Source organism: Anas acuta, chromosome 1 (genome assembly GCF_963932015.1).
Source record: "Anas acuta chromosome 1, bAnaAcu1.1, whole genome shotgun sequence".
Classification (NCBI taxonomy): Eukaryota; Metazoa; Chordata; class Aves; order Anseriformes; family Anatidae; genus Anas; species Anas acuta.
Genome location: NC_088979.1, coordinates 67,197,954 through 67,221,089, shown reverse-complemented (window position 1 = coordinate 67,221,089; position 23,136 = coordinate 67,197,954). Strand labels below are relative to the sequence as shown.

Genomic DNA, 23,136 nt, shown 5'->3' with positions numbered 1-23,136 from the left:
TTGCTGATCTTGAGAAAGGAACAATTAAATGAAACGTGAAGCTCACGTATTTCTCCCTCTCTACCCTATATCACCTGAGCACACAGGAGTGTGACGTTTACCCACTTAGGAGATCCTTTTTTAATCAGGAACATCCTGAACTGCAGAAAAATCCTGGCCCAGCATGGATTTTTTCTCTCTTCTTAACTGCACACATACACCGCGGGTGCTAGGGATGCAGGTATGAGCTTTCCCATATATTGACACAGACAAAAAGCTTGGGATACCAAACCAGCCATTCAAGCACTGAAAAGCAGCCGCTGTATCAGGTATGCAACGTGAGACTCTGGGAGCTGTTTTTCTGAATACTAAGCGTGGAAGATATCAATTGAAACCGCACTTACTCAGTGTCTCTGAAGAAATCAGGTCCTGAATGCCCTAGAGTCAGCACTCAAACTAAACAGCTCCATATTAGAGATCATTAAAAAATACAGCTTAAATTATTAATATTTTTTTTTATATATCCCTGTTTAGAATACCTCGCTACAGCCTCCAGTGCAAAAAAAAAAAACCCACAGAGATGCTTGCAGCGTGTCTGTCCGAGAGCCATGCAGCCAGCTCTTTGGCTGATGCCACTTGGCAGGCCTCTGCTCAAGTTAACTGGGGCTAAGCCAAATCCCACTGCTGAAGAGCTGGAGCGTACTGCTCACAGACTGCTGAAAAAGGCAAGCTGAATCGCTTGTGTGCACCTGGCGACATTCATTCCCACGTTTTTCAAAATATGAGAACTGTATTTTCTGTGAGAAACGGTCCCTCAGAAAACTATCGGGCCACCCCTGTGCTGGCAATAGATACGAATACACCCTGGTGTAAATCCCACGATCTCTGGTGTTTGTGAGTAAAGAAGGGGGGGCTACAGCACACACGGGAATGTTTTTTGGTCCAAATATTTTTTTTAGAACAGCACATTACTTCAACTTTTGCACTTGTCAAAGGGTTTCTACTTGCAATCTAGGGAAGAAAGTAAAAAATCCGAAAGAAACCCCACAGTGCTAACAACCACAGGCAGCGACTGCCGGCCTGTGCAAACAATACAGTCGGGAGGACTTGCTGCTTTCCATTTTGTAACCATGCTACGAGCAGCTGGTCTCTGAGAGAGTGGCAACCAAAAACTCTTGACCACTTAGAGGTTTTTCATTAGCCCATTCTATAATAAACAAACCAAAGTAATTTAAAAGTTGTTTTCAGCACTATCTAAGCAGATAGTACAAGGAACTAGGGAAGATAGTTTATCTTTCCTCTTTATTTTTTTACTTACCTTCCGATGAAACTTTACTAAGTCCAAGGACAGGTCAATACTTGCGCGAGTGAATGTTGTGCATCGGTGTAACCAAGAAACGCACTGCACCTGCAGGAAATCTACCTTTAAGGCAACTCAAACGTGAACTTTCTTCAGCTGCTTACCTGCATCCGTTCCTGTTTTGCCAGATTTGACACGACACAAAAGGCTACTGGTGCTTCAGAAGAGATCTGTCACCTTGCCAAACTTTTGAGCGCTAGCAAACACAACGGAGGTGCTTTAAGGTTTGCGTGGAGGATCCTGCAAAGCCTCGATTCGGTTCGACTTGGGCAGCGCACGCTACATCCCCTCAGTTATCCAGCACCGGGCTCTGCTCTGCCTTCCCAAAGTGTGAGGTCCCTGCATCTGGTGCCGAATGAGTCAGTGGAGGGAGAAAGCACCAGTATCCCCCAGTTGCTAGGAGACCAGCGGGGAGATCCTGACCTGAATTCTTAGCGCAGGCTGATGTTGCTCGGGGAGCTCAGCCGGGTCTCTCCTGGCAAGGCAGGGAAAAGTTCCTCCTGGCTTTGCAGAGGCAGCGGGATGGCAATGAACTGCTCCTGGGACAAAAAAAAGGCACCTGTCGTGAAAACGGGGAGCGCACGTGCAAAAACTGGGGGCGAGTTTCCTGTCCTTTGTGCCAAGGAGGCTCTAAGTTCTTAAGCTTGAAATAAGATCTTTGTATTTCAATCTTTGTCATTAGAGAAAGTGGAAGAAACCACCCAGCACGTACTTGGTTAACAGATGAAATGACAGAAGGTTAAACATGCAAACCCGAGAAATTAAGGTTGTCCCGGACACCTGTGCTACAAAGAGTATTCTAAGCCAAACTCATAACACAGAAAACAGAAGAGAAGTAAGTCGGGAAAGGTAAGATGACACGCGAAATCCGCATTTTCTGACCTTTCAAATATTTTAAGTTACTGTCATGCCAGTGCATTCATTACCCTGTTTAGCTTGCAGCCTCCTCGGTATGCATTTTCTAGAAGATGAAAAATAAGACCTGAATTAGGGCTGAAGAGCTACAGAACCTCCGGGTCCCTTGGATGGCAAATAATTGACCCTAGTTACCCTTTATAGTGAAAGAAAATAATGACTCATTGGATGCAGCGTAATATAAATGAGTTGCACAGAGGAGAACATCAGGAAAAATATGCCTGTTTGCTTTCTGCTGACAACATGAACGTCTCCACTCTGGGAAAAAAGGGTAAGAAAGCAGTGCCGAGCACACCACGCTGGGTATTTCCCCTGACGGCTGGAGGTGACCAGGGAGAACAAGGAGGATGAGGGGTGTCGCTGCAGGAGCGATTTCTCTGATTCTGGCTGAATGCTGCCCCGTCACACCTGGGCATATTTCACTTATAGGAGCAGCTCTCGCCTTGCCGGGGTGGGCTCTGCCACAGGCTCGGTGCTGTGCCCACTGCCCTGGGCAGCCTGTCCCAGTGCCCAAACACCCTCTGGGTGCAGAGCCTTTCCCTAACCCCCCAGCCTGCCCCTCCCCTGTCCCAGCTCCATGCCGGTCCCTCGGGTCCTGTCGCTGTTCCCAGAGAGCAGAGCTCAGCGCCTGCCCCTCCGCTTCCCTCGTGAGGGAGCTGCAGGCCGCCATGAGGCCTCCCCTCAGCCTGCTCTGCTCGGGGCTGAACACACCAAGGGGCCTCAACCTCTCCTCATGTCTTGCCCCCCAGACCCTTCACCATCTTTCTAGCCCTCCTTTGGACACTCTAATAATTTTATGCCCTTTTTATATCCAGAGCAGAGCAGGACACTTGACTTCCCTTGACCACTAGCAGTGCCATGCCTGATGCACCCCAGGGCAGGGTTGGTCCTTTTGGCTGCCAGGGCACACTGCTGGCCTGTGCTCAACTTGTTGCCAACCAGAACCCCCAGATTCCTAAGGTTTGTAGGAGATACACGTATACACCAGCCAGCCAGCCCATGGGTAGAAGCACTTTTAAAGAAGGGTCCCAGTCAGAGAAAGACCGGCCCGTTATATCTACAGAATTCCAGATGTGACCCTAAAATGTTTTTTTTTCCACCACTTACTACAACATTTTTACCTGTTAAACCTGTTAAAAACAAAGCAAGGGTTTAGTAGAAGGGAAATGCACACAAGCGTCTGCAGAAATGCCAAACCATCTCAACCGTGCAACGGCACACCTAGCAGCCGATCTCTTGGCTGTGCTTGAAATCTTCCCCTCCCTCACAAAGCCTGTGTTTACCCAGAGAAGCCGTCTATCCCTTCCGTAATTGCAACAGCCCAAAAGCAGATGAATATTGTGATGCTTCAAATACCCTCCTGAACAAGAGCCAAAGCCCAACATGTTGATAGGAAAATGATAGGGTTTCTGTTCATTTCCCTTCTCTCACCTTTTTTGCAGAAATAGGAAGAGCTCAGGGCTGTCTTATCTCAAGAGCACCAAAATTTCCAAACCATGCAGTTGGAGATGTCATGACCCTGGGAGCAGCAAAGATGAATGAATCCAGATTTTTTAAAAAAGTCCCAATAAAAAAATAAAAATAATTGTAGATAACCAAGCAACATTTGGAGGGAGTAAACTGTGAAAATTTAAGATGTTAAATATACACTTGCCTGCTGCTAAAGAAAAGCTGATCGCATAACACAGTACCGAGTGTAAGTCAGGGATCAGAGCTCTGTGCAGCACAACTCAACTTTAACTAGTACAGGTATTCTGAAACAATTTTATTTATGAAAGGCAATCCAAAAAACAGCATCATCAGATGGCAGAATGATGCAGAGACCCTGTTCATAGCAATAGCTGTATATTAGATAGCACTAGGTTCATTTTTTTTTACTGGATTCTTCTTTTGCAAACCAAATGGAGTGGATTTCAGTGCATTTGCTTCCTACAAACTCTTCCAAATTGCTTTTCTGTTGAGGAGCACGAGCTGACACCGAACAGCAGAAATCAGAGGAAAAAAGAGAAAGCCTGGCAAAATGAAAAGTGCAGCAAAAACAAGCTTTCAAAAATAAGGCCCTTATTAGAGGCAAAGAGAAATTTCAAGACACAAGCATGAAAGATTTGAGATGAAATAGAGAATCGCTGAGCCTGAGAGAGAGAGGGAAAGGGGAAGCCTTTCAGGGGGCAGGACTTTCAGATGTGAAGCAGATCTTACAAGGACGGGTAGACTGCAGAGAAGAGTCCTACAGTAACAAGGTGTTAAGCGAGAAAGAAAGGGAAAAAAGAGAAAGAGGTAGTGAAATAAAGAGAAAAATGTTCTCACATTTTTCTGTATACAGACTGAAGGGCGTTTACCAGGACTGCCACAGGGGTAGACAGCCAAGGGAGATACTTGGAGATGAAGAAATTGCTTCATTTAAGTGCCACAATCCAACCATCTCCTGGCCATGGGTGAGCAAACAGCTCATTTTTTTATCATTGACACTGCTGGCAAAGCTGCCAGTTGTTGTACAGCCATTAATTTTTTAGCAGTTCTCGAGCACAACCAAAATTCTGTGAAGAATCAAGGGCAATTTTACATTTCTATTGGGTGGAAAAGGGGTTGTGAGTGGTATACGGAGCAGAATGGTAGCAGGCGATAAAACAGTGAGAACTGCCAAATAATAAAACAGTTTTATGTCAGTTAGCTTAAAAAAAAATGCAGATAGGAAGAACGCTGCTGGAAATTCAGACTGAAATGAGAGCCCAAACCGGCCACATTTCCTCCCTCTGAACATCTCCTCGGTTTGAGTCCTGAACAGCAAGAATGGGTGAGCAGTAAAAGGGCTGTGGGTGGGGTGCAGAAAAGCCACACCGTATGGTTAAAAACAATCAGTCAGATCTTCTTATTGTTTAAACATGCATGACTGCACCGGCTTCATTTTATGCCAGCTTAAGATGCCAGCCAAACGCACCGCACCGAGGAAGAGGAAGGCAGCAGTTCCCTCTACCCGCAGAGCTCTGCCTGCAGGCACGTTTTGGCAAGGCACGTGTCTTCTCCGGGGGAAGATGCTTAACGAAGGGTTTGATCTCCCTGAGGCATACAGAAGGATGCTAATGTACTGAGCTCGTCATGCACACCTTGTAATAAAATATGGGCTTCAAAATTTGTGTTTCAACACAGCCCGAATTTAACCACAGACAGACGAGCTGCTCCTCCCAGCCCTGAAATCCTGCCAGGCTCCCTGCTGCCCGCCATGGGATACCTACCACCACTCCACGGGGACAGAGAGCAAACCCTTAACCAAGGTTTCACAGAAATAAACTACTGCTTCCCTCTCGATGAGAGGAGAGTGACGTGCCAGGAGGCAGCAAATCAACGTCTGCGTGTCCGGAGCTGTCTTGTAAATAACCTTTACAAGAGAAATAGTTTGCATTTACAGAAAGTGCGGGGCAATGAATTATTCATCCCAGTGGAGGGACTGAAATAGTGTCTTTTGTTAGCCTGGTTATTGGAGACTGAGGGAAAATAAAGACAACTGGACTTTCTCAGATGCCATAACCGATCGGTAACCACGCAGACAAGCTGGAAGGGATTTTTTTTCAGTGAGAGTTGCAACCATTTTCCATGTAAGTGTCGGAAACTGACAGTTAATGCACGAAATATAGCTGCTACGCCATCAAGTACATGAACCTTACTATCAACAGAGGCATTAAAGACTGACATTATGGTACTGATTTTTTTTCATTTCACTACAGCTGGTGCCTGCGTGGTGGTATTATTTTTTCTCTTTAATGCCACAGGCCTGGACAAGAAGACCAATACTCGTTGTAAAATGATCCCCCAATTGCTCTTTATGGGAATAATAAGAATCGGTCTGCCAATAAAGCTGGCAGCTACTGGAGAACCTGAATGTTCAGGATGTGCCACTGTCTCCACATTTTTTCAGAAAAAAAGTACATGTATAAGTTTAAGGATGTCTTAAACACGTATAAGTTTAAGAATAAGACCCAGAACTGAATTATTATAATGTAAAAGACAGGCTAGCAGCTGTGTGCACTTAGATTATAAAAAAACAGACAAAGCACTGACCTGTACAACAGAAACTGCAATAACATCTGCGAGACTTCTGGGCTCTGGAATCACATTCCCTGAAAGCAAAGTTTCCAACAGAAAGGCTGGGCACTTAGGTGAAATACCACTTCCCTTTCCAGCGAGTTGTGCTTCTCTTCAGCAGCTTTAATTTAAAAGCCTAAGAGCAAAACCACACGCATCTCCCTTCTCCGGGAAGTAGTGTGGCAAAGTAACAACCTGTGACGGCAGCAGCATAAAACCAGATTTATAAATCTCTTTCAGAATTAGGAATATATCAGGCTGCCCTCTTTGCTCACTCCCTGCTTGTCTTCTTAGTCCTTTTCTACGCGACAGACTCCTATAAGGCATCTCAGACCTGCAGTGTCTGTATTTACTCTTCAACACAGAGCACCGCTTGTGGTCTCACGAACACAGAAGCGCTGCTACGTCTTGGGTTTTCCCTGCTTGGCAATTTGGTGCCTTACGTTTGGTTCCCCAGCACCGCCAAGGCTTTTAACACTTCACAGACCTTCCCACAGGGTCAGGATCTGCTCTGCCATGACACGAACTCCCAGCAACTTCATCTCTGCTGCGAGCAGGTATTTAAAGCAGCCCTTGGTCTCATCTTCTCCTTTCCCCTCATACATCGCCAGATGGCTTTATTTAATGCCTAGTCCCCAGACTGGCTCTTAGATTGATTTTTTCCTCTGCACTTGCCATCTGCTGGTCCAGGCAGCTAAATGATACACTTGCTTTTCAATCTCACAGCATCGATTCCTTCTTGCTGTTGGCTTGGCATCCGAAATAGAGAGGCAGGCAGACAGGAAGGTCTGGGCAAGGCTGTGCTTGACCAGCAGGAATTGTCTCTTTCTGCCTTTGAGAGCTACATATAAAAGTTTTAGGAGGCAAAAGAGCACAAAGCCAAGAGAGACGGGTACCGAGGTGGCCTGAAGCGAGTTGTCTCAAGGCTGTGGCTTGGATGGAGGATTTCCAGCCCCAGCTGTTGGCATCGTGCAGCCTTGTACAAAGAAAAGCACTCGTGTTGTGCACCAGCTAATGGCAGAGAATTGCCCGCACACTTCCAAGAGAAACAAATGCTGCATGGAAAAACCTTTCCTTGGCTCCTCTAAATCATTTTTCAGAGGCTCCAGGAACAGTAACAAATGATTCATGTGGAGATGGGTGCCACACACCCAGCCTGGGCAGCACTCTGCCTGGGGAAAGGTAAGTGGCTGCTGCCCAGGCTGCCCAACACCACCAGCAGCTGCCTGGAGAGGGCACAAGGGAGAGGACAGAGGAAGCATGGAGGCAGGAGGAAGGAAAAAACCTGAACGTTCAACAGCAAGATGTTCCTGAGCTGCCTGAATGAACACAAGCGGATGAAATGCTGTTGTGGGGAGCTGGGGTCTGCATCTTCACACAGGTAGTAGGTGATAGGACCAGAGGGAATGGCCTCAAGTTGCCCCAGGGGAGGTTCAGGCTGGCAATGAGGAGACATTTCTGCTCAGAAGGAGCAGTCACGCACTGGGACGGGTTGCCCAGGGAGGTGGTGGGGTCACCGTCCCTGGAGATATTTAAGAGACGTGCAGACGTGGTGCTCAGGTACATGGCTTAGTGGCAGACTTGGCAGTGCTAGGTTAAAGGTTGGACCAGATGATCTTAGAGGTCTCTTCCAACCTAAGTGATTCTCTGATTTTTTAGAGAAGACTCTGGAGTGTTCACAGCTCCAAGCACAACAGCTTGTGCTGGCCGAGTCCTCTGAATGCCATGAGAATACAATTAAATAATAAGAGCAGTAGAAAGCTTGGTGCTATTCATATTGGAGGAGATCTCGCATTGCTCTGGACAAATCACAGACACAGCAACGCTGTTAACAAAGACATTTTCTAATCCTCTCATTATTATTGTTGCTCTCTCTTAAAGGTATTTCAGGACAGAAAACACATTCATTTCATGAAAAAAAAAAATCATTTCATTCTCAAATGCCACAAGAGCCCAATTGTTCATGCAAATAGCCTAAGTGAGAGCTCTCATTGCCATGTTTCACTGCATTCTTTAATTTGCAAAGGCACTTGTCTTTTTCTGTTTCTCCTGTGGTGTTTTTTTTGGTGGCACGGACAACACCACATAGGGAAGTAAGGGGGAACAGCGCTAGGGCTGCACAGCCCAGATCTCTTAACATTCAGATCAATGCCTATACTACAGAGCTGGTGGTGGTTTAGCAGAGCTTCCACCCTCCGTTAGGAAATTCATGAGCATATCCCAGCTGTTCAGTGTCCTTGGTCTCAGCAGCCTCGATCCAGCGTCCCTTGAAGCCACAGGAAAGGTTCCCTGATTACTCAGTGAGTGCCAAACCAAACACAATCGGAGCACAGCTGACGAACAAGATGTATAAATCATCAGCAATACAAATTCCTTCACTCTTCAGCTGTATGGCACTGACCCGCCTACTCCAGGCCTTAGTGCAACCCGGTATTTCGGCTGCCTGGTGTTCAAGGGAGTGGCACTGAGAAACCTTAAACCTTAAAGCCCCCCAGCTGCTTTACGGACTTCACGATGGTGGCTTGCACCAGTTGGGCTCCTGCTCGGCATCGTCATCAATGGAGGTGACAAGTCACGAAGCGCTGCATCTGCTTCAAGGAGGTGGAACGACCAGCCACAAATAACGAGATGCATAACTCAGCACCAGATACAGCAGAAGCCAGGCCCGTGTCTGAAAGCTGCTCTGGTGCAGGTGTTAGTAGGTGTGCTGCATAAAGGACGGGACCGCACCACCAGCCTGCATATCCATGGTAACTGAGCGAGGATCTCCTGGGGAAAGGAGCGGCGAGGTGGGGGAACAAAGGAGCTTTATTCCTTTCCCCTTTTCATTAGGGCTAAATAGCTCGCGCTTTATACAGTGAGATTAGTTAGGCTGGGGCCATGCCCACAAAAAAAAAAAAAAAAAAAAAACAAAAAAAAAAAAACACAAAAGAAACGCAGAAAAGGAACAATGTGGGTTCCTCAGCTCCTTCACTCCCTGGGGGGCTTGGCAAGCCTGCTCTCTGATCCACCCCTCTGCCTGTCCTCACTCAGCTGTCCCACCTTGGCTGAACACCCCCGGTCGCGCTGCAGATGTCCCACTACAACGTGCACGCTGCAGCACAGTACACAAGCCAGGCACCTGTTGCTTGAGGCGTGTAAGCTGAAAAAAAAATAAAAAGGAACAAGGGGCTGCTCGCAGCTAGTCAGCACTCAGGTACGAAGTCCCAGTGTGGCTCATTCCTCTTTGTGGAGATAAGTATGTTCTGGGCATGCTTATGACGATGCAATTGCATCCGCTCTAGATTGTCAAATCCTAATCTTTAGTGTGTTGTAATTACTCATAAAGGCTCCATGGCTGGATAAGGACAACATCCAGTGAAAGAACAAGCTATTGCACCAGCAATGATTGACTGGGATCCCTACAAGCAATACCAGCCTCCTGCTGCATCTGCCTTGGAGCTGCATTGCCCTGACGGTCCAGAGGGCACCCCCTCGAGCTCCTCCTCTGCTGCACACCCCAAAGGACCCCGGCAGAAGCACCGTCGCTCTCTGTTTCCTTACAGATGGCATCAGGGCAATGCCACAGCTGACACGGAGTGTGCTGGCTGATAATGAAATAAATTGCTGATAATGAAATAAATCTTTAAATTCTACTATATCTTTAAGAAAATGGGACTTACCTAGCTTTTTTTTTTCTCCAATAACATATAAGCTCAGGAAAAAAAAAAGCAGTTTGCTCTCCTAGTTGGTTCTGGAAGTCTTACAATGGACAGTTGTACATCAACTATTTGCACCACCGCTTTTCCAGCTCCATGAAATGAGCACTGATTTATGCAGCACGCTGTGTTTTCATTCCTTGATTAACTCCCATTCTGGCTTTCACTGTAAGCCAGCGACGTCTCGCTAGATTTGAAATAACAGCAGTACTCGTATTAATTTCCTTCTACACGCTCAGCTGCTGGTAGCTTTGTCCAAGCTGACTCTGCCTCCAAGAGGCAGTGAGTCTGACACACTCAGACTCACACTTTGACTCAGCAAAGCAAACCGTGGGCTTCTCCGGCAGTTTGTACAAGGTGCCCAGGACGTTCTGACGCCAGCCTGACGCTATCAGCCAACCCACAGCCAACACAATTAATTAAAATGTTTAAAAGCTGAAGTGTTGCTTTGTTGGCATTTCACAGTCCTGCTGTTCCTAATCTGAAGCTCATTTTAATGAGGAATCTTCTCATGTAGGTAGGAACATGTAAGTTTTTTTTCTCTTCTACACCAGCAAATAGCTTCTGCTTCCTCACCCTGGCCTATTAAAGCAGGTCCTGGCTCCAGGTCACCAAACGCCGTACAAACCCATCGTGGAATATCATATGATGCAATGACTCCACAGCAAACTCTTGGGCTGAGCTAATACGAGCTCCCAGCTTTAGTCCAAAGCAAACAGAGTTGGGACGATGCTGAGTGTGCTTTTGTAAATTCCGGCCTAATTCAACCCTGAAGAGTGGACAGAGAAAACAAAATGGTGTGGTCACTGGTAAATATTACAGTGAAAACTAACTTATCTGCATGTTGGTCAGTTTTGTTTTGCATCACTTTTTGGAAACAGGTGACAATTTTGCAGCGACAATTAGGCTGATAAGAAAAGCTAATAGGAAATGAGTCGCTATATTGCGGAGATAGAACTGACCAAATGTACTGCTGTAGGCGTGGCTGGAAAAACAGCCAAATACTTTTCGTAAGAATTTGCAAGCTCTTTTTGTGGAGATGGAGCTGGGAAGTCCCTAGGGGAAGCTACCTCCTCCGTGGTCATTTTGTTCTCTCCGAGCTTGGAGGCCTCACAGCTCCATCGCTGCTCACTCACCAGCTACAGGGCTGAAGCCTGCACTGCCCAGGTCCAAAGTCCCTGTGAGTCCAGCAGCAAGGCTCACCCCGAGACGCAGCTGTCTGCACACACGGCCCTGTTATAACCCAAACTGGGGCTGTGGCTGCACTACAACTAGCAGCTCTCATTCATAAGAAGAGTGCACTGCAGCTGAGCTGGTTGCTAAACCAGACAGTTAAAGCAACATGGATAAAAATCACAGAATTAGACTGAAAGGTTGTGGTCTAGTCACCAGTAACCCCCTTTATTTATTTTCCTTTGACTATGATTTCAACTTACTTCTGGGAAAGAAACGTTTGTCTTTTTCCCCATCATCTTCCAATCGTTAAATTTGAGGCTAAAAAACAACTGGGGAGAATTGATAACCAAAGCTATTGTATAACCTCCCTCTCGTGTGGGTTCATTTACAGCATACGCTCCTCCGCGGGTAACGATGTGACACAGATTGGAGCTGACACTGAAGATGACCCACACCCTGCACAAGCCTCGCAAAAACTGCCTCGGTATTCACTTTCCCAGCTTGGCAAACTACAGCCTCCCCACTCGGCGTCAAGCTAAAACATTTGGTAGAATTCTTGGCTTCCTTCCACCCCAAACAAATTCATCAGGCAGATATATAAACTCAGCTTTGAGTTTCGGGACAAACAGAAGCAAGGGATATGTAAAACTGGAGGTATAAAAATGGTGCAGTGGCTAGAAGATGGGTTTTTGTACATCTACATGTAAGGATGATGGAAGGTTTCGGCTATTTTTGAGGGCACTGTCTCCAATTAAGAATTTAAGACAAGTTTTAAACAAACCAGACAACCGTGGAACAATTTTAATCCCTGGGTGAACAAATCCCTCGGGGGACCTGGCTGCAGAGCCATCAGTGGGCATTTCTGTTCCGCCTTAGCAGCGAGTGAGGCACAACCTGGCTTCGGCAGCGAGCCCCACAGCACCGAGAGACGTCATCTTTAGGTTAGGGGCTCTCATCTAATGGGGAAAAAAAAATCAGGCAGCAATAAGGTGAATAATTTGTTCCGGAGAACCTGCTGTCACTGCGGGATCAGACTCAACGATACTCATGCAGCACATGTAAGCTCAGTAACCCAGATGTACTCCGAGCTTTCCCTGTTCAGATGTAGTCCTAAAGTCATTTTTTTCTTTGTTTTGTTTTGTTTTTTATCCCTAGGCACCCAGGAATAATGTCCCCAATCCGTTTTGCTGGCTTATGGAAGACGATACGAAAATAATACTGCAAGCCTTTTCCTCCTGCTCCCTTTTCTCCCAAGCAAATAAAAAAGAACAGCTCCGTACTCTGCTTCGAGGTCTTGCTTCGAGTCTATCTGTGCTGTCATGGGAGCTGCAAGGGGCAATTCCAGCACTACCTGCCAGCACCAGGCAGTTAAAAGACAGGCAGAAATAGTTAAGTATTAAGTAGGCTGTGAAAGGGCTTATGAGGAAGTAATTAAAAGGGAAGCGAAGTCACAAGGACGCATTATTTGCACGGTGACGCTTTGCTTTTCCCCAGCATCCTCCCCCTGAGAACTCTGATGGGTGCAGCCCGCTGAAATCACCCAGCCCCAGTGAGCACCCTGACTTTATTTAAGACACCCAAGTAGCAAAGAATCACAGCGCTCTTCATCAACACGTCCAGCAGCAATTAGGCGAGCTGCAGCATAATTTCTTCTTCCTTTCATCTCGCTTGGAGCAAGATGTGAAAAGGAGCTCGGCTGCGAGATAAAAAAATCCTGGGCATTGTCTACCATAGCTCCCGTTATTGTGAATCAAATAAACTTTGAGATAAGCACATATGTGACAGGAATATTGGAGAGCAGTAAATAGGACATGGATTTAGGAGATTGGCTGACCCGTTTTAACTGCTGGCTTACCCGGAGATCAGCTCCCACAAGTTTCTCATCTGCTCTTTTCCATTCACGCTCCTTTTTGTACCTTTGCTCCTGACGCATCGCTGAAGGCACTACGGACTGATCCCTCTTTGGCTAAAGGCACCAGTCAAGCTATTTTTTTAGGATGCTGCCACCTATAGTTTTTCCAAAGACCACATCACCCCTGCACAGCTTTGATTCTAATTTGCATTTATAAAAACAGCATCGTTTATCCTTCGATACAAACCTTGATTACCCCCACACACAAGGGAAATGTGAAATAAAGTTTTGGGGACACTCTCTTGTCACCTCTGTGATTCCCAGCCCCAAAGACCTTCCCAGAGGAAAGAGACTGAGCTTTTTGGGGGAGCACGCCACTGCTGTAAGATTTCCGGATTTCTTAATATTTATAGCAGGCAGTACCTTTTTATCTATGCATCTAAGTCCTACTTTAAGCTCCGTGTTATTGGGTATTTATAGCTTCTATAGTATTAGACAGCGAACTAGAAGACGGAGATGTTCTTTTGTTACTCTATTTTTCCTTAAATAGAGTTGCTGACACTGATGTGATAAGAAAAGAATGGCATGAAGGCAGACAAACCAGGTAATCTTTCCATCTCGCTTCATCACTCCCAGATACAAAGGTATAAAACTGCTACTCCTCTCCCCTGCCTGGCCACCTTCGAGTGCTACAGAGGCAGAAACAAAGCACACTTTAAAATTACCACCTGGAAAAAAAAAAAAGGGAGCTCATTGACATTCAAAACAAATTGCCTTTCAAAGAAAATAAACTGCTTTGCTGGGTAAAAAAGCTGGAGCTATTGTGTATTTTTATCCACAGAATATAATAAAGTGTTTATGGAGACTGTCGCTTAGCAGTGCGGAGCTGAAGGGCTTTTTATAACTCCGTGTACTCTCTAAAGTGTGTCTTTCCCTTGTAAATTTAGACCTGTGCATCATAGCTAAGACCAGAAGGGTAACCATAAAAGAAAAGGTTGTACTTTGGTCTACCAAGATATTTTTCTCAGAGGAGGCTTTTTAAAGCTGCGTCTGCCTTGCCTTCGCAATAGGCTCTGTCAGAGGACTAATTTGTAGGGGAAACCACCAAATATACCAACCACTGTGTACACACGTGGGTTTCTGGCCCATCCTTATCTTCGCATATCCCCTTGGCTGACTGATAAGGTCTGTCCTGAACCAGCTGACACCAAGTCCAAGTCCCGAGAGAAACAACACGTGTTGGGAGACATACCAACAAAATCCGTGTCCAGATTTATCGCAGGGGCTTCGAGCATCAACAGGCTAAAAGTCTGCACGCCCTACGTAAATACACGCTGCAAGGCTCTCTCAGGGGCACCAAGAGTCAATGGTGACAAAAACCTAAAGAAATCCCACTGTGTCTGTTATACCTGTTTTGACACAAGCATTTCCTCAGCCACCAATTCAATTTTCCTTTGAATTTTTTAAAAAATTGACATAATTTGAGAATCTCCAGTAAGTGCAGTGAAGCTTGCTCCCAGGCTGCATTTTGAATACGTCCCACAAGGGTGGATGCACCACCTGCTGCCTGAGGGCACCAAGACGTGTTCCTCTTGGGTCAGTTCCTCCAAACGCAGCCGCACGAGCCACGACTGCCACGAGGAATTTCAGCTCCCCTTAAAATCAAAACAATGGTTATTTAAACCTCAGCAATATTAAAAACACCACTGCTGATGGCTTTTGCAGAAATCTCTACTGCTAAGTTCACACTATGCTCCTGACAGACCCGCCGGCTTCTTCTGGAGCTGCTGAGGCTTTTAGCTCCCCCTCGTTGTAACTCATTGAACAGATGTAGGCTCTTCACGCTCACCACTTTGCAATAGGCAATGCTCACGCTTTGCAGACACCAAAAATTGAATGACTCCAGCGTTACTGCTCCGATGGCACCGCTCGCTTTCGCAGCTGCTTTTAAAACCTTCCATTTTAAACGTAGCTCAGAGCAGCCAAAGACCCCTTGCCTCCTTCGCTGCACTTTAGGAGGATCCGCAACACCTATGAGCAAAATGTGAATCAAATCTGCTCCTGAATTAGAAAAATGTTTCTGCTAGTGACATATATGGCACCACACACATTGTACGAGCAGATCACAGCTTAGTTGACTTCACGTGGGGCAGTGAAGAGGCTGCGGCGCTACCCTGAGAAGGCACTGGGGAGTACGCGGAGGGACTTGTGGCTGATCCAAAAACATAAGCTGAGAGGACCCAGCCTTGCCAAACGTAAACTGGAGAAGAATAATTCAATTTCTGTAACAAAACGTGCAAGTAAATGGTCTCCTTCCCTGACCTTCTTGCATAGCCTCTCTTTGCTCTTTAATAATACAAAATCCTAAATCTCGCAGTAGGATAAGGCTGTATATTTAATACCATGGGCACATTACATTTGATTGGTTTAAGAATAAATTTCCCTCTCCTGTGATTGTTAACTCTATTTCAGAGCATGCAAAGCTGGGAAATTAAGTATGCTTTTCTACAGGAGTGTGTTACAATCCCGGCATACACAGCCTTCCTTCTACTGCCTCCCTTGACAGATTCGTTCAGATCTTTAATATTTTGGGTTGTCACAAAACAGACACGCTCAGTTCATTGGCACCTTGTCCCAGAAAAGCACTCTGAGATACCTGGAAACATGAAGGTAAGTGAGTTGTGCATTGCTGGATATACACCACATTTAATGAGTATGGTGAGAAGCAGGACCTCAGAGGGCGAGAGAAGTGATGCACTCCAGCTGTGCAGGACATGTTACACCACTGAAAACAGACTTAAAAAAAACCTTTGCTTTCTGCACAATGAGTGCTTGGCAGGGTCTCTGCCCACAGCACGGTGTGGTTACAGTGTACCAGTCAGATACTAGCTGTGCTGGTACGAAGCTGCACTGCTGACACCAGGAGTGGAGCGAGAGGATGTTCTGGGAGGCAACATCTGCTTATTAAATCTTCAGAGAGAACTGGTCTCCTGTTATCACATATAGGTGGGAAGGGACTTCTGGAGATCACCTGGTCCAAGCAGGGTCACCTACAGCACACTGCGCAGGATGGCATCCAGGCGGGTTTTGAGTATCTCCAGAGAAGGAGACTCCAAATTATTGGACATCGATGAGCTCACTTTAGTCCTGCTGAATCTGAAATGTAGCTTTGCCCTGGAGAGCTCTTGTGGGGTACTCACATCCCTGTTCCTGACAGCAGCAGCAGCAGCCAGGACCGCAGAGGCTGCGCTTCCACCTCAGGAGAGGGCTCAGCCCCACACACCCACAGTGCGAAAGGAAACGCCTTTAATTAAAAACACCATATGAGTGGAGTTCAGAAGGTCGCTGTGACAACACAACCAGACTGCCTACCGTCTATAAACTCTGACGTCTATAGATAGGCAAATTAATTACCCCTCGCTCCAACCTCATCCGCAGACCAAGCCAGGCGCACCTGCTCCCTTGCCTTTAATGATCAGCCAGCTCCTCTTGCCAACCTGCCCTCTTTCAATGATTAAAGAGCTAGAAGGCAAGCACCAGTAATAACGTTACGTTTCTGCCTTCCGTAATCTAATCTTTGCCCTGTAGAAACTGCTGATGAGAGCTCGCTCCCACTTAAGATTTACATAAAAACAATCCCCATCGTGTTGCGCAGCCAAGGGCTGGTGCCCCAGCCCCGTGTTACTGCCCCGGCGGTGCAAGGAACAAGAAATTATATACAGAAATGATATACGGCCCCGTTATCAGTATCAAACGGGCTTTGATGCATGGTTACTATTTTGGGAGGCTAATGACATGCGGGTGATAAAGCAAAACGAGCTTTTTAATGATGACAAATAGGGGAGAATACACAGCGCTGACTTCCAGCTGAAGAAAGATTTATGGGAGCTAATTATGGTACACTAGATTTATAGGGGAAAAAAGAGAAGAAGAGGAAAAAACTTCTGGAAGATCTCATGTGTGTGTCAACCTGGAATAACAATCTACTCTCAGATAAATGATCTGAGGTGCAGTCCATATTGCCTTGGTAGTTGGGGGTACACAAAGCCTAAGGCGTGTGTGCGGCTGTGGAAGGTAGACGGGATTAAAGTAGTTATAGAAAAAAATGTAGATTTGTAAGAGGAGCGGGAATATGCTAACAATGAGAGTCTATATGGGTGTTGAAGATATTTTCGGTTAATTGTATGGCAAAGCTGGCGGGATGGTGCCTCCAGTCCCCAGGTGAATCTTGTAAGACGTGCTGACGACCCCCACACAGCAGGGGAGATAACTGGGAGTCTGATAACACAAGTTAACGAGTTAAGAAGTCTCTTAACACCAATTAACGAGTTAGGAAGTTTGCTACCACAGGCGAGCGGGACCGGACCACATCCATGGCGCAAGCCCCAACACTTGGGGCTAACTTCAGCCCGCGCAGCAGCGACCTTACACCGCCAGCCCGGCACTTTCGGAGCAATTTAAGCAGGAGGGGGCAGCAGCCGCCTCTCCTCAGCCTGCCACACGCCTGCGGAGCCAGCCCGGGGCGCTTAAGCCGCCTTAAGCCGGCGGCGGTGCCAGCCCGGGCGGCCTCCCGCGCCCTCACCCCCCTCACGCCGCGAAATGGCGGCCGGGGGGGTGCTGAGGCGGCGGGGACCCGGCGGCAGCCCCCGCGCTTCCCTCGCCCCCTCAGGCGCCGCTGCCTGCCCTCGGGGGCCCGGGGAGCGGCGGGGAGCGGCGCTCACTCACCTGGGGCCGGTCGTGAGGAGCAGCGAGGCCGCAGACAGAAGAAGGGGGATGGACGAGGGCGGCCCCGGGGGGCGAGCGAGCGAGGCGGCTGCGGCCCCTCTGAGGGCTCCGTGCTGGGGCCGCCGAGCTGCGGCCACCTCCTGGGGCCGCCCCGCTCCGATCCGATCCGATCCGCCCCGGCACGGCACGGCCCAGGGAGCGGCACCGGGGCTGGCCGGGTCCGGGAGGCGGCGAGGCGGGGCTGTGGGCAGGGTTAGGGGCAGGTGGAGGGGTGAGGAGAGAAGGGGTGAGGAGAGGAGGGTGCGGGAGCAGCCCGGCGCCCAAGCTGCGCTTCCACCTCCCTTCTAGAGCAGCCGCTGCAGGCTAAGACAGAAATCCACCTATACATTTTATTAAGAATCACGGTTTTTAAAAGGTGCAAGTTGTTCTGTCAATAGTAGTTGTAGGAGAGCCGTGTCTTTGCCCAAAGCAGGCCTGAGGAGCGCATTGTTCCCCGGCGAGGTCCCGACAAAGGCTGCTGCTCTGTGTACTCTGTGGAACTGCCTGGGTGTTGGCTGCCTTCGAGATAAAACTGTTTGCTCTTCCCCCACCTCAGAAAATAAAGAAAAACGCTGGAAATACAACGTGCACGAGAAGGCACAACGCTTAAAACTACCTTTGGGCTTCTTTTACATCTCCTAAAGTAAATGAGAAAACCACCTGACGGATTTTGATACAAGTCAAATGTGGGAGACCCTTAGAAAAAACTAACTTGCAATTTACCACAGAGTCATGTCAAAAAAATCCATTTGATGGAGACATCATTTCAGGACATGTCTTATCCAGGATGTTTTAATTATAAGCAAACTTTGTTTCTTTGAAGTTTGTTAATTAAAAAAAAAATCTGATCCTTGTCGTGATACAAGGATGGGTGTTTCAACATAGTCAAACCAAATCAAGTCGTGTGAAATTTTTGTCCATCTACTCAAGCTGTTTTTCTTCTGCATGGGAAGTGTCGGAAATGGAAAATCATCTGTGAAATACCTTTCCACGTGTCTGGGTAACTGTGTGTGTGAACGCCGCAACAGCTGGCATTCAGTCGCCTTCATTCCTCATACTCCCTCTGCTGGAAATGAATGTGAAGGTCCAGTAGATCAAAGATTATTAAGAGTGCAAGGTATGTTTAAAAAAATAAAGTCTCCTTTTATTAAAATATCATACTTTTTTACGGACAGTCCGGTCTGTATAGTCTGTATCAGTAACACCACTTCTATTCCTCTTTGCATGGCTGAAATAATGAAATCACCAAGAAATGAAAATAGCAGTTAATGCAAACTAAAGATTTCATATACACTAACTTCATATGCATTTTATTATAACATTTAAGATCAAAATCAGATTACATAAATATACAAAATGCAAGAGTAAACTGAGCTGCTAAAGTGCATCTGATGCTAATAGCCATGTGTCTGTCTAAAACCCTACAGCCTGCACTGACTGGATTAGTTGATCTCAGAAGAAAGACAGGAAAAAAGTAATTCTCTTTGGTACTACCAATGCCACTCCATGCCATGACCATTTTTTTCAGGTTAAAAGCTAAGAACACTTGTTTTAACACTGGCATCAGAATCTTAACTCTGATTACATGTTGCTAAAGATCAAGCTTTACTAGTGACTGAAAAAAAAAATAATAAAAAGTAAATCTGACTTTCAGTGGAGACAGCAGCATAAATCATGTAGATGTAAGGCTTCGAATGCTGCTGAAAGGCTGCCTGCATAGATTTTAGAAGAAAAACAGTGAAATACTTTTGCCCAGTGAAACAAGGAATTCTTCTTTGGTAGAACTATACCTGTGAGCAGAGATACTGTTTCCTCTAAGTAGCAGCTTCCATTTCTTCTAGGATGAAGAAGAGACTAAGGGTGGAGGATACCAAAGGCACCAAGTTCTTTGGTATCTACAAATCCTGACAGCCAGTTATGCTCAAGGAAAATACCTTTTAGTGGTTAATGATAACGGTTTCCACTGCTACAGGTAAGCAAAATTAAATGGAGCAGCTCCAAAAACGGTGGCTGGAAATTACAAAAATATTGCTGCAGAAGAGCTTGAACCCTTTTTAAAATCCTATAGGCACCTTTGTTGTGCAAAACAGATCATTTTAGATCATTGCACAGCATCTGAGATCAAGTTTAATATGCTCTTATTTCATTAATATTTTTTTTCAGGCTTGCTTTTGCAAAAATATTGTGGTAAATGGTAATTTTAAAATGTATAAAAATCAGGTTTCTAAGTATAGCATTGCTTACAATTGTAAATAAGGCACAAATGTAAACAAATGGTAAATAGATTTTGTTATATGTTTATTTCCAATCAAAGTACTATAATAAAGGAACAGCAAGAAAACCACCCTATGATACATAAACCACATGATAAGAAAATAGACATTATCACAAAATATAATAGATTTCAGGCATATTCAATAGCACTTCCTGCTTTATGGAAAAATTAAGATATGTCATAAATGATTTGAGAATTTGCCACCGGAAGTAGAGAACTTTAAAAAGTCTGAGCTCATTATTTATCTTTACATATGGATGAAGCAAATTTTCACATTTATCATTGGTGTGAAGATTTTTAGAATATACTGCTAGAACAGTAAACACAAGTCCCAACAAACACACACTATTCAAGCCCTCTTTGGTTACAACAAACATTTTTTTTGTCAACAAGCAGGCTTTTTGTAAAAAAATTGCAAATTTAAGCAATTTCAATTCATTCTTCTTTTATTTCGTTCTTTCAGTTTCTGACATCACAAGTAGCAGGGTTGCCACTACAGTGCAACTGCTCTTTGGTCTCTGAATGATTTCAGATCTCACCTGATTTTTATTTATTTATTTATTTTAACTATGAATAATCATATAGCAACTAATCACTGTCTGAAGTCACTTGAGGTCTATATCCCATTGGAACTGACAAAAGTTCCTTTGGCCCCATCCATGACTTGATCATCTCTTTGCAATTCACAGAAAAATAAAGTCCTCGTTTCCATACTGTTTTCTAAACAAAGCCTAATCCAAATTGCTTAAGAATCTTGAGCTTTTATCTTGTACTGGGTCTGGCTGGAATGTTAACTTTCCCTGCAGCAGCCCATACAGTGCTGTACTCTGTATCTTTTGTAGCATTTGGTAGGGGAGTCCCTAGTTACTGACTTTTTTATGATCTTATACAGAAAAGTTAACGTCGTTGCAACTAAGGAATTACATATTAGGACACGGCCCTTTGCACAGTGTATCCACTCCCAGGAAGAACCTAGTTTTACCTATTTTATGTTCATTTAACCTTTCCTTCTTGTCTTCTACATTATAGGGTATTAGTTTTACAGACTGAGATCACATTTCTCAAACTTCCTTGTGACGAGCTTCTAAAAAATCTGTATGGCAATATGACTGCACAACATCATATCACTCTTTCATATCTTCTGGGATGATGAGATGATCATCTTCTCTCATCTGGGAATAGCGTACAATACACACCTTTTATTAACTGCATAATGAGGAAATGTACAATATCATTATGTCTGATCCCGCTGTCTTTATTACTTGCAAGTAGTCCCATTAACACTGGTGACTGCTGAAATCACTTCTGTGGCTGAGTAAGAGTGCCATAAATAAAGAATGAAGAATCAGGACCTACAAATTAAAATCAAGTCACCTTCATTGAAGAATAAAGTATTGTTTCTTTTGAGGAAGGGAATGCAGTAAGAAGGATGAACTGTTTGAAAAATAACAAAGCAAAAGCAAAAAGTTAATAATTTACTGATTTAAATAGGAATTATTTATATAGTGCCAAAGACAGGGATTTTCCAGTTGATTTCTAGGAGAGAATTCTACATTCCCTCCTGGTATTTAAAGTTGGCAAATATATAACACTGATGAGTATTATGATATAAAGAGCTGAAATTTCGAGCAAGACTAAGCACCAACAGCTATCACCAAACAGTATTCATTCATATTAAAAAGCTCTTCAAGTAGAAAATTAGTGCAGTTGTAGTAAAATTCTCCAAAATTGAAAACACCTCAAGTGTGTATGTAAATCAGAAGGATACGAAAAATACATATCTTCACACATAGATATCAAAACACTGCTGTATCTCCTGGCATCACTATCCTCTTTTAGCCAAATTAAGAAGTAGGTTAGGTTTTAAGGGGGGGAAAAAAGAAAAAAGAAAAAAAAGCCTGCGTACCTTGAGATGGCATAGCATTCTTTCAAGCATAATCTTCACACAATTCAGCAATACAGTCAAATTGTATCATCTGAATATAGACACTTTTATAAAGTTTCATATTGTTATAATATATCCCCTTTTCCAGTTATATCACTTTTTAAAATAAGGCACACTTTTTAAATAAAAGCACAGTGTCAGTACAGTCAACAGAACCTGAATTTTTCGCTGTTTACTGAGACGGGCTGTATCACACAAAAATAAGAGATGTGAGGGAGGAGGGAAGGGAAGCCATCTAGACTGATTTCTTCCTGCTGAGTAACGTTAAGAGTGTCCAAAAGCCCATGCAAGCATTTGTGAAATAGATTTAATGAAATTGAGCATTCAGCAGGGAAAAATGATAATGAAATGAAAATTAAACTTGAACTCTAACTCTCCAGATCGTGTGCAGGGTCGTCACAGGCCATTGTGAATATAGCATTAAAAGCCCTTTAATGAAGAATTCCTAGAAAACAAAAGAAAACAAAACCAAGTCTATTTTGTTTAATGTTCAGTGAATATAGAAATGCATTCTGATGTTTCCATGTGCAAAAATTTAAGATTTTGATTCTGAAGGCAATATAAGCAGGCCTTCCAGTCTCTTCAGCAGTCAGTCCAGATGATCTGAAGAATTAGACTGCATTGTGCAAAAGTGCTATAGTGCTCTCTGAAGAGAAAGACAATCTTTGCACTTCTATCATCTACACAAGTTGCACAGAAAGTCTCTTCAATCAGGTCTGCAAGACAAAATACAAGGCATGTTCATTTCACTGTCCCGAGAGAAGGAGTCTGGGGCAATAAAGGCCTTTCCACCAGTAAGTCATTGTCTACTACAGTATCTTTTTGAATCCCTGATAAGTTATCTTCAAGCATCGAAAAATGAGATTTCACCTCCTGGAAGTCTGCTTCTAGTATTACACTCCTTCAAATCCAACAGGAACTTACAGCTAGATCACGTTTCATCAACTTACATATACATTCAAATCGCCTTAATTAATTCCGTGATTCTGCTGATGACTACACCCAAATATTTGCATTAATATAATCTCTGCCCAGTTATACTTTACATTGTCTTTTCTTTCTTTCATTCTGGTCTCAACAATTTTTTTTCTG

The 23,136-nt window shown here is 44.9% G+C and overlaps 2 protein-coding genes across 8 annotated transcripts in view; both read right to left on the bottom strand.

Moving 5' to 3' along the window:
• Positions 1-18,035, bottom strand: part of CRACDL (CRACD like) — a 52,954-nt gene extending 34,919 nt beyond the window's left edge. The window contains exons 1-3 of one of the 7 annotated variants that reach the window (XM_068680822.1): positions 17,786-18,033; positions 1,763-1,878; positions 1,444-1,684 (exon numbers count right to left, since the gene is read on the bottom strand). The gene's annotated coding sequence lies outside the window, so the exon portion shown is untranslated. The other 6 variants (XM_068680854.1, XM_068680863.1, XM_068680830.1 and 3 more) reach the window with 6 other exon arrangements.
• Positions 18,036-20,164: 2,129 nt separating this feature from the next.
• The window catches only part of TSGA10 (testis specific 10), a 32,081-nt gene continuing 29,109 nt past the window's right edge, over positions 20,165-23,136 (bottom strand). Inside the window, 1 exon segment of the mRNA XM_068672132.1 lies at positions 20,165-22,489. Coding sequence (XP_068528233.1) covers positions 22,465-22,489 — 25 coding nt within the window. The 3' untranslated portion in view covers positions 20,165-22,464.